Source organism: Stigmatopora nigra, chromosome 16 (genome assembly GCF_051989575.1).
Source record: "Stigmatopora nigra isolate UIUO_SnigA chromosome 16, RoL_Snig_1.1, whole genome shotgun sequence".
NCBI lineage: Eukaryota > Metazoa > Chordata > Actinopteri > Syngnathiformes > Syngnathidae > Stigmatopora > Stigmatopora nigra.
The window spans coordinates 10,443,732-10,457,772 of NC_135523.1; the positions used below are offsets into that span (position 1 = coordinate 10,443,732).

General features: G+C 42.5%; 1 protein-coding gene across 4 annotated transcripts; it reads left to right on the plus strand.

The window, feature by feature from the left end:
* The first annotated feature begins 11,390 nt into the window (after positions 1-11,390).
* Positions 11,391-14,036, plus strand: bloc1s5 (biogenesis of lysosomal organelles complex-1, subunit 5, muted). Of its 4 annotated transcripts, none has more exons than XM_077735872.1 (6): positions 11,391-11,551; positions 11,788-11,908; positions 12,262-12,344; positions 12,528-12,657; positions 12,790-12,848; positions 13,617-14,036. In XM_077735872.1, the coding sequence occupies exons 2-6, from the start codon at positions 11,890-11,892 to the stop codon at positions 13,782-13,784; spliced, it is 459 nt and encodes a 152-aa protein (XP_077591998.1). In that variant the 5' UTR covers positions 11,391-11,551; positions 11,788-11,889; the 3' UTR covers positions 13,785-14,036. The 4 variants fall into 4 exon arrangements, with proteins under 4 accessions (XP_077591998.1, XP_077592000.1, XP_077591997.1 ...); XM_077735874.1 differs by having other exon boundaries at positions 11,414-11,554; XM_077735873.1 differs by lacking the exon at positions 11,391-11,551 and adding an exon at positions 11,618-11,716.
* The last annotated feature ends 5 nt before the right edge of the window (positions 14,037-14,041 follow it).

Sequence of the window (14,041 nt, forward strand, 5' to 3'; positions counted from 1 at the left end):
GATTAATCCAACATGCGTAAGCAATAACAACATATGTAACTATAATAACAATCAAGGTATTTTAACAATAATAAAAGAGGAAACTAAAAACAATCACGCCTTCATTTGACATAACAATTACATAAAGAAGGCCGAAGTGTGTCACGATGTAGGAACACTATGCGAGTGTTGCTGTAAGTGATAGATATCTGTGTCTGCTGGTAGCCAGAGTCCTTGACGACTCCTTGCTGCAAACCCAGATCAACAGTCCTCGGAGCCCAAGACTGGGTGAGATGTCAGATAAACAGTACTTGGATAAACAGTCCTTGTGAGAGGACTAGATGACTGTTTATGACCCGCGCACTCTTCGAACAATTGGAAGAATGATTTAACAAAGAAATGATTAAATACACACATATAGATATATAAAATAGTATTACAGAATAAACCCAACACCAACATTTTCAACCTTTCATTCGAACAAGCTTGGCTTCCAGCCTGTCTGAAATCGGCCACCATCCTCCCAGAACCCAAGAAGTCGCCCACTAACAATCTGGGCAACTACCGCACAGTAGCTCTCACACCCATAATAATTACGTGCTTTGAAAAATTGGTACTGAAAAACATTAAAGCCTGTTTCCCCTCATCCACGACCTGTATGAATTTCCATATTGACCAAACAGATCCACTAAAGATGCAACAAACACCGCCCTTCATTTTGCACCTTGAGAAAAGAGGGAGCGGAGCTATGTCAGAATGCTTTTCATTGACTGCATCTCAGCTTGTAAAACCATGAGACCGGAAATTCTTATCCCCAAGTTGGACAACCTGGGGTTCCCACCATCTTCAAGCTCCTGGATAGAGGACTTTCTGGTCAACCAACCCAGCACGTGAAGCTGGGTCGCCAAGTCTCATCTGCCCGAACGCTCAGCAACGGCTCGGCCCAAGCCTGTGTGCTGAGTCCACTACTCTACTCGCTCTAAATAGACGAATGCAGACCCACACACCCCGAGAACATCATTGGAAAATGTGCAGACGATACAACGATGGTGGGGATGATCACAGGGGAGAATGAGACGGCCTACAGAGATGAGGTCATAAAAGTCTGCGAAAGGTGCTCTTTCAACAAATTGGTGCTGAATGTCTCCAAAACCAGAGAACTACTGGCCTTCTGACAAAAAGGCCACTCCGTACATTAACAGCGAGTGTGTGGAGCAAGTGGCGACTTTCAATTTCCAAGGAGTCCAGAACTCTGCTGATTTCACTTGGGTGGCAAACACCACAGCACTTGTCAAGAGGGCGAGCAGAGGCAACTTTTCCTAAGAGTACTCAGGAAGGAACAACTGAACACCAACCCGCTGGTGACCTTCTACCGGTCTGCCATTGAGAGCATGCTGGCCTACGCTGTGTCAGTGTGGCACTCAAGCTGCACAGAAACCGACGAAAAGACTGCAAAAGGGCATTAAAACAGCCCAAAAGATCACCCACTGCCCCCTACCAACTCTGTCCAGCATCTATGAATCCTTAGAAGGCCAGAGAGCATTATAAAAGACAATACATGTCCCAGCTTCCACCATTTCAATCTGCTGCCCTGTGGAAGGTGCTATAGAGCCATAACTGCCAAGACAACCTCAAGGACAGTTTCTTCCCAAGAGCTCAAGTCAAGTCAAATACCTTCATTGTCATCATACATCAACTGCATATAACTAAATTAGTGGTGCTCCTTCACAGTGCATGTTTCCCAATAAAAAAAATAAACGAGTAATCAAGTTACCTCCAGGCAAGATAAGAGAAAAAAACATATTATCTTGCCCGAACATGACTTTTTTAGATGACTCATGTTTTTGTGGACACAAAGCATGACTCAGAAGACCTCTTATGAAAACATAAAAACATCTTCCCTCGCCATGACACGGGTCACTGGGACCCCACTCTGGAGCCAGGCCCAGGGCCTACACCCATGGGGCCCGTCTGGACACAGCCCAAAGAGGCGACATGGGTTCCCCCTCCTATGGGATCACCACCTGTGACAGGGGCCAAAGGCGTCGGGTGCGCCGACAATTTGGCGGCTGCCAAAGGAGTGATCCTTGGCAGTCTGATCCCCGGCTAAAGAAACTAACTTTTCGGACATGAAATGTCATCTCTCTGGTTGGGAAAATGCCTGAGCTAGTGCGTGAGGTTCAACAGTCGGGCTGTGCTCGTTGTGGCTTGATAATAATGAACACCATGTTCAAACATAAGGGTGTCCATATGTGCACTTGACACCAGGACATCCTATACACTCGGGTGAAGAAAGGGGCAGAACTGTTAACCACCTGGTGGTGAGTTGGCTCTAATGGTGGGGGCAGACACCAATGCAGCCAGGGAGACCCAAACGTTCTGTGAGGGTCTGCTGGGAACACATGCCGCAGTCCCCTGTCAGAAGGAATCTCAATTTCCACTTCCGACAGAGCTTCTCTCGTGTCAGGCACGAGGCGGGGGACATTGAGTCCGAGTGGTCCATGTTCCGCATTTCTATTGCTGAGGCGGCAGATTGAAGTTGCGGGCGCAAGTTGGTCGGTGCCTGTCGTGGCGGCAACCCCAGTAACAGCTGGTGGACAGCGGCACGCGGTTCTGGTCGTCTCTGTGACAAAAACCCGGGAATGGGAGGAGTTTGGTGAGGCCATGGAGAACGACTTCCAGGTGGCTTCAAGGAAATTTTGGTCCACCATATGACGTCTTATAAAAGGGAAGCAGTTCACCATCAACACAGTGTATAGCGGAGATGGGGTGCTGAATCGGTGGGCCAAATACTTTGAAGACTTCCTCAATTCCACCGACATGCTGTTCTATGAGGAAGCAGTGCCGGGTGTATCTGGGGTGGACTCCCTTATCTCTGGGATCGAAGTCACCGAGGTGGTTAAAAAGCTCCTTGGTTCCAATGGCCCCGGGGTAGATGAGATCTGCCCGGAGTTTCTAAAGGCTCTTGATGATGTGGTGCTGTCTTGTTTGATACGCCTCTGCAACATTACATGGACATCGGAGACAGTGCCTCTGGAATGGCAGACCGGGGTGTTGTTTCCCTTTTTTAAAAAGGGGGACCGGCAGGTGTGTTCCAATTACCGGGGAATCACACATGAGTTCCCTTCGCAGGATGTCCGGGCTCTCCCTTAAAGATGAGGTGAGAAGCTCGGTCATTCGGGAGGGGCTCGGAGTAGAGCAACTGCTCCTCCGGATCGAGAGCTGCCAGATAAGGTGGCTCAGGCATCTGATTAGAATGCTCCCTGGACGCCTCCCTCGAGAGGTGTTCCGGGCACGTGCCACCGGGAGGAGGCCACGGGGCCGACCTCGGACACGCTGGGGAGACAATGTCTCCCGACTGGCCCGGGACCGCCTTGGGATACACACAGAAGAGCTGGATGAAGAACCTGGGGAGAGGGAAGTCTAGGGTTACCTGCTGAAGCTTCTGCCCCCGCGACTCGACCTTTGATAAAGTGGATTAAAATGAGATGAGATGAGACACGCACTTCTTGGCGGAGCACCACTAATTAAATATAGCCCTTTGATTTTGAGTTCACTTGAGCTCTTGGGAAGAAACTGTCCTTGAAGTTGTCACCATACTCATCTCGAGTTCTGCACCTAGGACCTACTCAAGACTTATTACTACTACTTATACTACTTTTATATCATTTTTGACCACTTATTTGTCTATTATTGTTTAGTAATTGTTTATTTATCATTACTGTATATTCCAGTGGCAGGCTGTTAATTTCCTACCGACTGAATCAATCCAACCCTCAAAAACGATTTTATGGATATAAAACCTCTATTACAGCTGCGACAAAAATATAAGTATATTGAAGGTTTATATAAGTGCATTTGTATGTTTAAGGCTTGTATAAGTAACCGGCATTGGTTTGTACTGAAAAAAACATTTGAAATCGTGAGAATACATACAGTACTGTTTACATACATGCCGCTGCTGCTGATCCTCGAACCAAATGGTGAGAAGTTTCTCCATCTCTTCTATGATTTTCCCTCTTCTTTTGGTAATGATCGTCGATTGCATCCGCACTGCACTTTTCATAGTTGGTGAAAGAGATGACATTTCCCCACGCCCGCGAGAAGGCAATGACGTATCCCTACGCCTGCGAGAAGGCATTGGTGTCTAGCCACCACTGCTAAACCAAACAAAACACCAGTGGTGGGCTGGCAGGGCCTTCCAGGCCTTCTCTGCTGGCCTAAGACTCACATCAATCACAGACTGATTTTAATTATATTTTGCCAATGAATACTTATTAAATAATTCCAAATTGTCTGTTATCTCCCTTTCATTGCTTTCCCTCTGGTTGCACTGCTTTCAGATGTGTTTTTTCATATTGAAGCATTTAACTAATCACACTTCAGCAATTATTTGTTCCCAGAGTCAGAAATCTTCCTCAAGATGTTGACAAACAGTTCTGCAAGCTCTGCTGCATTAAACGACTTTTGCTTTAACCAATCCGAATTTGATTTGGTGACACCAAGGCCTTCTCGCAGGTGTGGGGATACGTCATCGCTTTCACCAACTAAGATTGGATAGTGATAGAGTGGACTGGCTAGAGCTCGCAAACTGTATCTGGAGCGAGCTGCACAAGCATGTATGTTGATGTGTTGATTTAATTGTGGTTTTGTCAACCCGCAATGGCTGAAGGAGGAGAAGAAATAGATTTGTTCGCAGATTTGCCGTCAAAGCCATTTTCAAGACTTTTCAAGAAAAAAAGCTGTACATCATTAAGAAAGGTTGGTCAACTCCAAAGCAAGCAAGCCCTTCACAACCGGGACCGAACATTTTTAGCACTAAATTGAATAAAAACTTTTGACAGAAATATGACAGGATAGGCTCTACTTTCAGCATTAGCTTCGATGGCGATAGAAAAGAAGGAGTAAAGAAAGGAGGATGGATATTGTTTACATGTAAAAAGGATTTTTGGTGAGTAAAATATTGGTATAATCCTAAATAATATTTCAATTGTATGAGATAATTATTGATGATTTTTTTATGAGTTGCAAGCTGTACCTGCAGTAGAGGTTTTATTGCCATATAAATAGTTTTTGAGGTTTGGATGTATTCGCTGCAGGCGTCGCTAAGAAATTCACAGACCACCGTCGCAAAACCCATAGGTGTTTCATCCATGTTACCATTTCTGCAGTGTGGGTAATCAACAAGCTTGCGGTTGCTAATTATATATTTTTGAAAGTTCCTGTTTTTTGTTTTTGTTTTGTTTTTTTCTGAAGTTTTTCGGGGATCTGGTTCACCATCCCAGCAAAGCTTTAAAAGATGACTTCATTGGAGGGCTTCTTCCATCTCAGCGAGTGATGCGCTTTTCAACAACTTGGTGCTGAACGTGTCCAATGCCATGGAACACATCCTGGACTTCTGACAGGGAAAAGCCCGCTCCACTCCTCTAACCTCACTTTGACTACTTATTTATTTCTTTTTTTTATCGATTATTAAATTCTCTGTTTGTTGTTGTTATTTGGGCACTATGTGGTGAAAGCTTTAAATCACATTATACTTGTGTAATGACAATAAAATCATTCCATTTAATTCAATTCAAAATGAGCAGTAGACTATACTTTTCAAGCATGTATTTTAGCAGCTGATTTTTCAATGTTAGACTATTAAAACAATAAATCACTTGTGTTTGATTTTTATAGTAATGGTCGTAAGCAGCAATTGCTTGGAAAATGAATGAATGGTTTAGTGCAAGGTAGAATAATTAAATCACGTTAATTTGTTGTTTCGACATTGATGTCTTGTTAAACCTTGATGTACAGTGTTAATGTCAACTGCCATTCTTCAGAATTCTAGTTCAGTCAAATAAAAGATAATACAACAAGCCTCACTCTTTGGTGCAATTATATTTTCAATGTTTTGTCAGATTGAATTTTGCAAAATATTTGAAAATGGTCGAATAACATAGAACACTTTGAAAGCAAATTCATCATTTGTTCATCTAGTGTCTGTAGATATTCATCCTCTGTCATCTAGATTTTTACACAATCCATTTAGTCTCTGCTTTGTAGCAGTGTATTCAACAGTTGCCCTCCTCTGGTAAACTGAAGACAACTACGTTCATTTGGACTTTTTGTTCAACCTAGTAAAAGCCAAATTAAAATGAGAAATTATAAAATAAATGTCTTGATGTAGCTTCCTTCCTACTCAAACAGGATGCATAATTGTACCTGGTTGAGTAAACTGCTTTATTCTAGTTGAAAACGTGTCACTTACTGTTGATCACAAAGTCAAGTCTGCTAATGTGAACTTCTTGATCAAAACTAAAACTAATAAATTAAACTTTGGAGTTTTTTTTTAACCAATACATTCTAAAAGGAATCTCATTTACTAAGAACCGTCCCATCCCCCTTTCTCCCCCAACAAGAGGCCAAATCTCTTCAGGATTTCCAGGCCTGTGAACTAATTTGACAGCTCACGGGGGTGATGCTGATTCCAGTTCGTCGAGACAGGTACCCTAGGGCTAGCCAGCTGGATCGCAGTGGATGCTTACAGATTTGGCTTTAGATTCATGCTGGGTGTCATCTGTATCTTTGGGCTGGCGAAGAAAATGTGTGTGTGTGAGTGCGCATGTGTGTGTACGCGTGTGAGGGGGTGGGCGTGAGTGTGCCCGTCCTGACATCATGTGCCTGAGCAGTTTGTGCCTGGCAGGCTTTGTCTGTCCAGGTTGGCCATCAAACACAGCCAGCATGGCCCTAATCTGACGAGGCACATCTCCAAACATGCCACAGCAGCAAGAAGTGTGTGTGTACGTGCATGCGTATGCTTGTGCTTTATGTGTGACCTCAGGGCACACGGCTTTAAAAAAAAAAAAAAAAAAGTGTGTTTTTATTCCAGCAACTTGCGCTGTCCCACGTCCAATTTTATGCAGCACAGAGACTTCAAAAAGCTTTGAGAAAAACAAAAAAGCTGTGTAAAACACACCGTTTGGAGGAACATCAGCCTCAACAGGTCGAAAGCAAACTATCAAGCCTGTTGCCCTCAGCTGGGCCATGAGAGGCCATCATTCTAAAGGCTGGAGGAGGAGAGGATGAAAAGGAGGACAAATCCCCATGGAAAAAAATACATCCTGGTTCCTGTTAGTTTTGGGGACGAACCCCGAAATGCTGGGTGACTAATGATAACTGACACAGAGTTTTTCTAACACCCACACATACATACACACAGAGTTATCTCCGCGCTCAAAATGAGATTCATTTGACAAGGCTTTATCCCATTATTGCAGCAAAATAGATTTTTAAAAAATGTTCCCTGAAAAGCGCATAGTGACGAGCACATATGTTGATTTTCAAACTACCGCTGTGACTTCCCATCGTGCCTTGGGACAGAGCAGTGACAGCAAGGAGTCACGCTACATGGAATCCGCTTTGCAGAGGACCAGTTCTGTTTGCATGTGTGTGGGGGGCGGGGGTTCACTAACTCTTGACTCTGTGCCTACAGCAATCTCATGACCTTCCGGCAAGAAGAGGGACGATAAAGAGGTGTGTGACATCAGATTGGATAATTGGCCAGGGACTGAGATTGACTGGAAGTAAGAAATAAGATATGGAGGTGAAAGGAGGTGAGGGCTCGAGAGCAGGGGTGGCCAAGTCCAGTTCTGGGGAGCCCCTATCCAGTCTGTTTTCCAGATCTTCCTCCTCTACCATATCTGAATCAAATGATCAACTCATCAGCAAGCTGTCCAGAAACTTCATACCGATCCCGATTTTTTGGTTAAGGTGTGTTGGTGGAGAGACATGGAAAACGGACTGTATAGGGCAGGGGTGTCAAATATACGGCCCGGGGAAGAAAGCTGCATTGTATAAAAAAAATATGAATGTTCTTTTAAATGTGTAGTTCTTCTATTATCCGCTAGGGGCGCAGTGTTTTAGTCCGGACATACAACAAGAATTGACATTTATTTATGTTCTTATGTTATTCTCTTGTTCATAATATATTGTTCATAATGTAAAAGGAAATTTCTTTTAATAAACATTTTGTATAATTTACTCATTTTTTGCACTAATTATTAGTATTAGTGACTAATACAAAGGAGATAAGTGGGCTTATTGTTAGTTCTATGTAATTTTGCAATGAGTTTACTGGCCCGGCCCACTTGATCTCAAATTAAGCAGTATTCGGCCCGCAGACCAAAGGGAGCCCACAAGGTGGGCACCTGCAGACTGAGATTAAGGTTAAATATGCAGAATCACACTTTTAAGTTGAGTCACTCAATGATCTGGAGGTTTATAAGATCATTTTCCTTGCCTTCCTCCGAAGATGTCCTATCACCTGATCAGCAGCAGCGGAGAGGCTGGTGGGGGGCTTCGAAGCACACAAGCAACCAGCCCAGCAAGCAACCAGCCCAGCAAGCTCCTCTATCAGACCGTGGAGAGATCTCACGCTCCCGTAACAATGATGGAATGCTCGGTCTGGAGCGTTGCCTCTTCTCCCGGCACTATCGTCCACTGCTCACAGCTGATCCTGCGTGCATGACAGTAGAGGCACGGCTGAACAGCTCCAAAAACATGTAGGACTAGCATAAAGACACCACGCGACGAGTGGGATCGGGTCGCAAAGGTCGCAGAACAACAAAGCAAAAAGCACATAGTACAAAAGAAAAAGCACAAAGTACAAAGCAAAAATCACAAATTGCAATGCAAAAGGCACAAAGTACAAAGCAAAAGGCACAAAGTACAAAGCAAAAAGCACAAAGTACAACGCTAAAAGCACAAAGTACAAAGCAAAGCAAAGTATATGGGAAAGCATTTACAAATATTAAAATGCAATTAAAATAGATCAAAAGCAGCAAAAACACAAAACAAGCAAAAGCGGACGGAGCTTGAGTGCCGCCATCTTGAGTGCAGTATCGAGAACGGATACAGAGACAAAAAATACATTGTAGAGTTGGACAAAACTGTCACACACAGGAAGACTTCCACAAGGTGGGGAACTGAGATCGAGGTTGAAAATATGCAGAGTCACTCTTCAAAGCTTATCCGCGCAGTCCCCCAGTAGTCTTGAGTTGAAGAATCAACCGTAACAGAGTACCAGAGACACCAAAACAGCCCTAGCATCTGTCGCTGATTCAGCCTTTCGGCCAATGCGAATCATTCAGACTCTCGATGGTTGGCTTTTTAGGGATAATGGTGGCAGATTTCAGGCAGGACAATCCATCATCCCATCCTGCCTGAAATCTGCCACCATTATTGCAGTCACTAAAAAGCCAAACATTGACAGCCCGATTGATTACAGGCCTGTTGTACTTACGCCTGTGATCATGAAGTGCTTTGAAAAGTCGCCCGCCACATCAAGGATACAATCCATCCCTCAGTTGATCCTCACCAGTTTACTTATAGAGCAAATAGGTCCACTGAGGACCTATAGCTCTACACACAGCACTGAGCAACCTGGAGCACCATGGGAACTACGTGAGGATGCTTTTCATTCACTATAGCTCAGCCTTCAACACTATTACACTGGCCATTCTGGCTGACAAACTCTCCCACCTTAAACTATAATCTTCCATCTGCTGCTGGATTGGACTGGATAACTTTATTCATCCCGTATTTAGGAAATTTCATTGTGACAGTGCAAGAAAAGACACAGTTATAAGTTAGACAGTACAGTCGCAAGGCCGCAGAACAACAACAGTATTAAGAACTTCCTAACCAACCGTCCACAAACTATTAGACTTGATCCCCACCTCTCTTCCTCCATTACACTGAGCATTGGCTCCCCTCAAGGCTGTGTACTGAGTCCTCTTCTGTACTCCCTGTACACATACGACTGTACACCGATCCACCAGTCTAACTCCATCATCAAATTTGCCGATGACACCACTGTGGTCGGACTCATCTCAGGGGGCATGAGCTTGCTTACAGAGATGAGGTAAAAAAAAAACCTTCCTTCGTGGTGTTTGGTGAACAATCTCACACTAAACACCACGAAAACTAAAGGAATAATCCTGGACTTTTGCAAACGCAGTACAGATCTGGCCCCACTCCTCATAAATGGAGTAAGCGTAGACAGGGTCCAAACACGATGGTGCTGGACGAGCTGAGCAAAGACGCCTTTCCACCTAATTTACAAACGTCATTTTGGGAAGAATTTCCGCCAGCAAGTTTCCGGGTGCACACACACACACACACATACTAACATCCATCCGTAAATCAGCGGGCATCCGGGCAGCACCTAGAAGCTCGCTGTCAGAAATTCTTCTGAAAATGACGTTTGTAAATGACATGGAAAGGCGTGCTGCGTTACATCACTCAGAAGAGGAGTCAAAAACGACAATACCACCTTTATTGTCGGGGGAGAAAGAATCCCCCTCCTCTCTGAGCAACCCATCAAAAGTCTTGGGGGGCAGTACACCACAGAGCTGTCTGATAGACAGATGGAGAGCCCCATCATGAGACAATTTAGTGATAGGCTGTCAAGGATTGAACAGAGCCAACTCCATGGAGAGTTCAAGGTCTGGTGCTACCAGTTCATCCTATACAGAAGGGTAATGTGCCCCTTGAAAATGAGCAAGATCTCCTCATCCACTGTGAGCAAGATGGATGGAAAAGCCAATTCATTCATCAGGAAGTGGCTAGGTCTACCACGGTGCCTTCGCGAAATGGGCCTTTTTGGAGGTAATGCACTACAACTACCACTGCAGTCTATCAGTCTGGGCTACGGCAAGATAAGTCTTGGCTGGTTCTCGAGCTAAGAGAGCCCACTGAACAGTCAGTAACGAATGCCAACATCACTGGCCGGATGTGGAACACCCAGGCCGACGTTGACTAAGCCATCAATAGACTGCAACGTGTATTATATATATATATATATATTATGAGTCAAAAGGGGTTTTGTATGCGTTTTGAAGAGTGTTTTCCACAGAGCAAGTCTGACATCTGCTGGCCTACCGCTGAAAGCCTTAATTTTTTTTCTCCCACTACATTGGATCTATCACGTTAGGAAACCTTTTTAAATGTATTGTAGACTACGTTAAACTGAGTAAATCTCAGTTCAACCTCACCTCAAGCGCTATCATCAAAAAAATGTTTATCATTATCTCAGTTCACAACAGTACTATAGGAATTCCTACTAAATGGACAGCAGCTTTGGCAGTAGATATCTCATATATACATTGCTAGATGTATTCAATACTCGATATGAGCAACTGGGATGGCCATAATCCCTTTTCAGCCATTTTGTAACAGTGCCTTTCGATTAACATTATAGTGAATTAAGTTTTTAAATAGATACATATCCTTCAATTTTTCAACAGACTTTAAAATGTTCATAATCGTCATAGATGAGCAAAATTAAGTGCATATATGAAACTAATTATGTATTTTTCATCATCCATCTAAAAACATAGCTGTCTAAATATGGTTTTATTTAAACCGAACTGATTGGGACCGTTTCGGACCCATCTTTATGTGCTTATAATTGGAGTAAAACGAAGCTGGCTGCGAAAGATTCCCAAAGAGAAATCCACTACTGTATGAAGGCTGTCGATTACTATTGCCGCTGATAACGACTTTTCAGACTCTCCGCTCTATTAAGGTGGTAAATATGGTTTGGCAACATGGTTCAACCTGCTTCGTTGTACCCGGAAGTAGTAGTAAATATTTTTGTTATTAGTGTCAGCTGACTACCATTCATGTGACTGGTGTTTGTCAGGGACCAACATTGATACGACACCTTGTCAGATATATAATACACGTTAAGGCATGCATACGACCTGGTTTTGTTTGTGTTAAACTAAAATCGCTTTATTTTTTGTTTTTTTTCTTCGATAGAACAGTTACCTGCTGATAAATCTGGCATTCCAGCGACTGAAGCCACCTCAAATGGGAATTAAAATGAGCTTTTGCTTCTGATGTGGCTATGAATGACTGGAAATGGACAAAATAATCAAGGGTGAGTGAATGTACCAGCCAACAATGATTTCCAACGATAAGCTATGCTGCATGCATTCATTACTTATGTATGTATTTTCGCAAATCGGCGTATCAATAGGTGACCGTTATTTAGGCACGAAAATACAATTATGGACTCTTTCGGGCATTAAATTGTCACTAGGTGAAGCTGAAAAGGGAGTTTTCTAATCCATCAATCAGTTCAGTAGTTCTTTAGTTGTGTTTTTCCACTTAATATAATTTACTCTTGATTTGATCTGTATGATCATGAAATAAGACCTAAATGTGTTAATTGTTATGCCATTTTAATTTGCATTTAACGTTACTCTTAGGTTTTCTTTTTCACTACTGCAGATGTTGGTGATATCCAGTCCCGGCTGCTTGACCACCGGCCCGTTATCAATGCAGAGATCCGTTACTTTGTGCGAGAATTTGAGGTATAAAACACTACCATTCATCAGTATTTGCTTAATTTCTTTTGACATAATGGTAAGTAGCTTAATAATACACTCACCGTTAACATGTTTCACTTTTGTTGGAACCAACCTTTTATGAGATAAAATTTTAGTAATTCAATGCTTCATCGCCTTTGAATTGAGATAATATTTTCCCTATACTAGGAGAAAAGAGCTCACCGGGACAGCAGACTCCTGGAAACCCTGAGTAAAGCAGTGCAAGAAGCAAATGACCAAGTGCTCCCTTCAGATTTAAATGGTGTAAAGCTGCAGCTCTCAAATGTCATTGCTCGATGTAAATACACATTTGCACAGCTATGGTGACACAATGATTAAAACAATAACAATTATGAAGTACTTTTAAATTGATTCAGAGGGAATTTCCACTATATTCATTTTCATATTATCTGCAACTTTTTCTTCACAGTGAAGGCAGCTAATCACATGGCAGAAAGAGTCCATCTAAGAGAACTTGAAACACAGCAGGTAATTGTAAAAGGGTATGTGTATACACTTGACAGAGAGATGTGATTAGGACCATATTCTCCACTAAAAGTCCTTTTTTGCACATAGGCTTGCACACATTCCTGGATTTTGACAGTTATCTAAATCACACACAAAAATAAAAGTATCCATCAATTTTCTCCCACTTATCTGAGATCAGGTGACGGGATTATCAACTTCAGCAAGGAATCCAATCAATAATTAGAAATCTTTCGTAATCTTTGAATAATAAAGTTTATTGTGATTCCAATATTGATTGATTTTTTTAATATTATATTTCGCCATATTCATCCATTCCCAGAATTGGAGTTAAAACATTTCATGATGGAAAGCTTTTAATTTGTGTCATTTTTTGACTATAAGGTATACCTGAGTATACCGTTGATTTCTTAGGCAGTAAGAAAACGATCATTACTGGATGAATTACTTCCTGATGATATTGACCCTAATAATGTGCTTTTGGTTCATACAGTATATCAGAAATACCACGTGTGATCATTTTCCTTTCCAAGTAACACATTTGTACTCCTTATTAAAACCATGAATATGGAGGTGAAAATGGTGAATCAGGGGGCAGCTTATATACGGGAAATTGTAAGATTCAACTATTTTAAGGGTACGGCTAATGCGTAGTGCCGGCTTATTTGAGAGAAAATATGGTGAGTAGCTGAACTACACATGAAGTTCAAGTAATTAATTGTATTTATTTGATGGACATCTGACTATTCATGTATATCTTTGTCCATACAGAATGGCAAGCTGCAGGAAAACTTGGAACGTTTGAAAGTTGATTGGTCAGACTTCCTGAAGGAGCAGCAGCAGTTGAAGGAAGAAGTGGATGAAGAGCATGACAAGGCTGTTGGGCTAGTAAGCACTCGGTACAGTGAGAAGAAGATGGATCTTGATAAGTTGTTGTAAAATGTTTAGACATGGTTCTTGTGCGTGTAGATATAGCAACAGAAAAAAAGTTAATGTTTTTGTTGTGTCTTTTCCAAATCATAAATATTTTTGTGTGATTTTTGTGTTTTCAAATACCATCACAAAATAACCTGATAGAATAAGCACAACAAGGAACCATCCTGCAATATGTCACTTGGGAAAATATGAAAAACAAATGTCTAATTGCTAGGTTGGTTCTATTAAATCCCTGCCTGGATGGCATTGATGCGTCATTT

Bases quoted from the DNA above. Each gene is read 5' to 3' on its own strand.
- bloc1s5 (XM_077735872.1), top strand. The intron at 12,345-12,527 runs GTATAAAACACT...TCCCTATACTAG, and splicing joins ACTTTGTGCGAGAATTTGAG to GAGAAAAGAGCTCACCGGGA. The intron at 12,658-12,789 runs GTAAATACACAT...TTTTCTTCACAG, and splicing joins CTCAAATGTCATTGCTCGAT to TGAAGGCAGCTAATCACATG.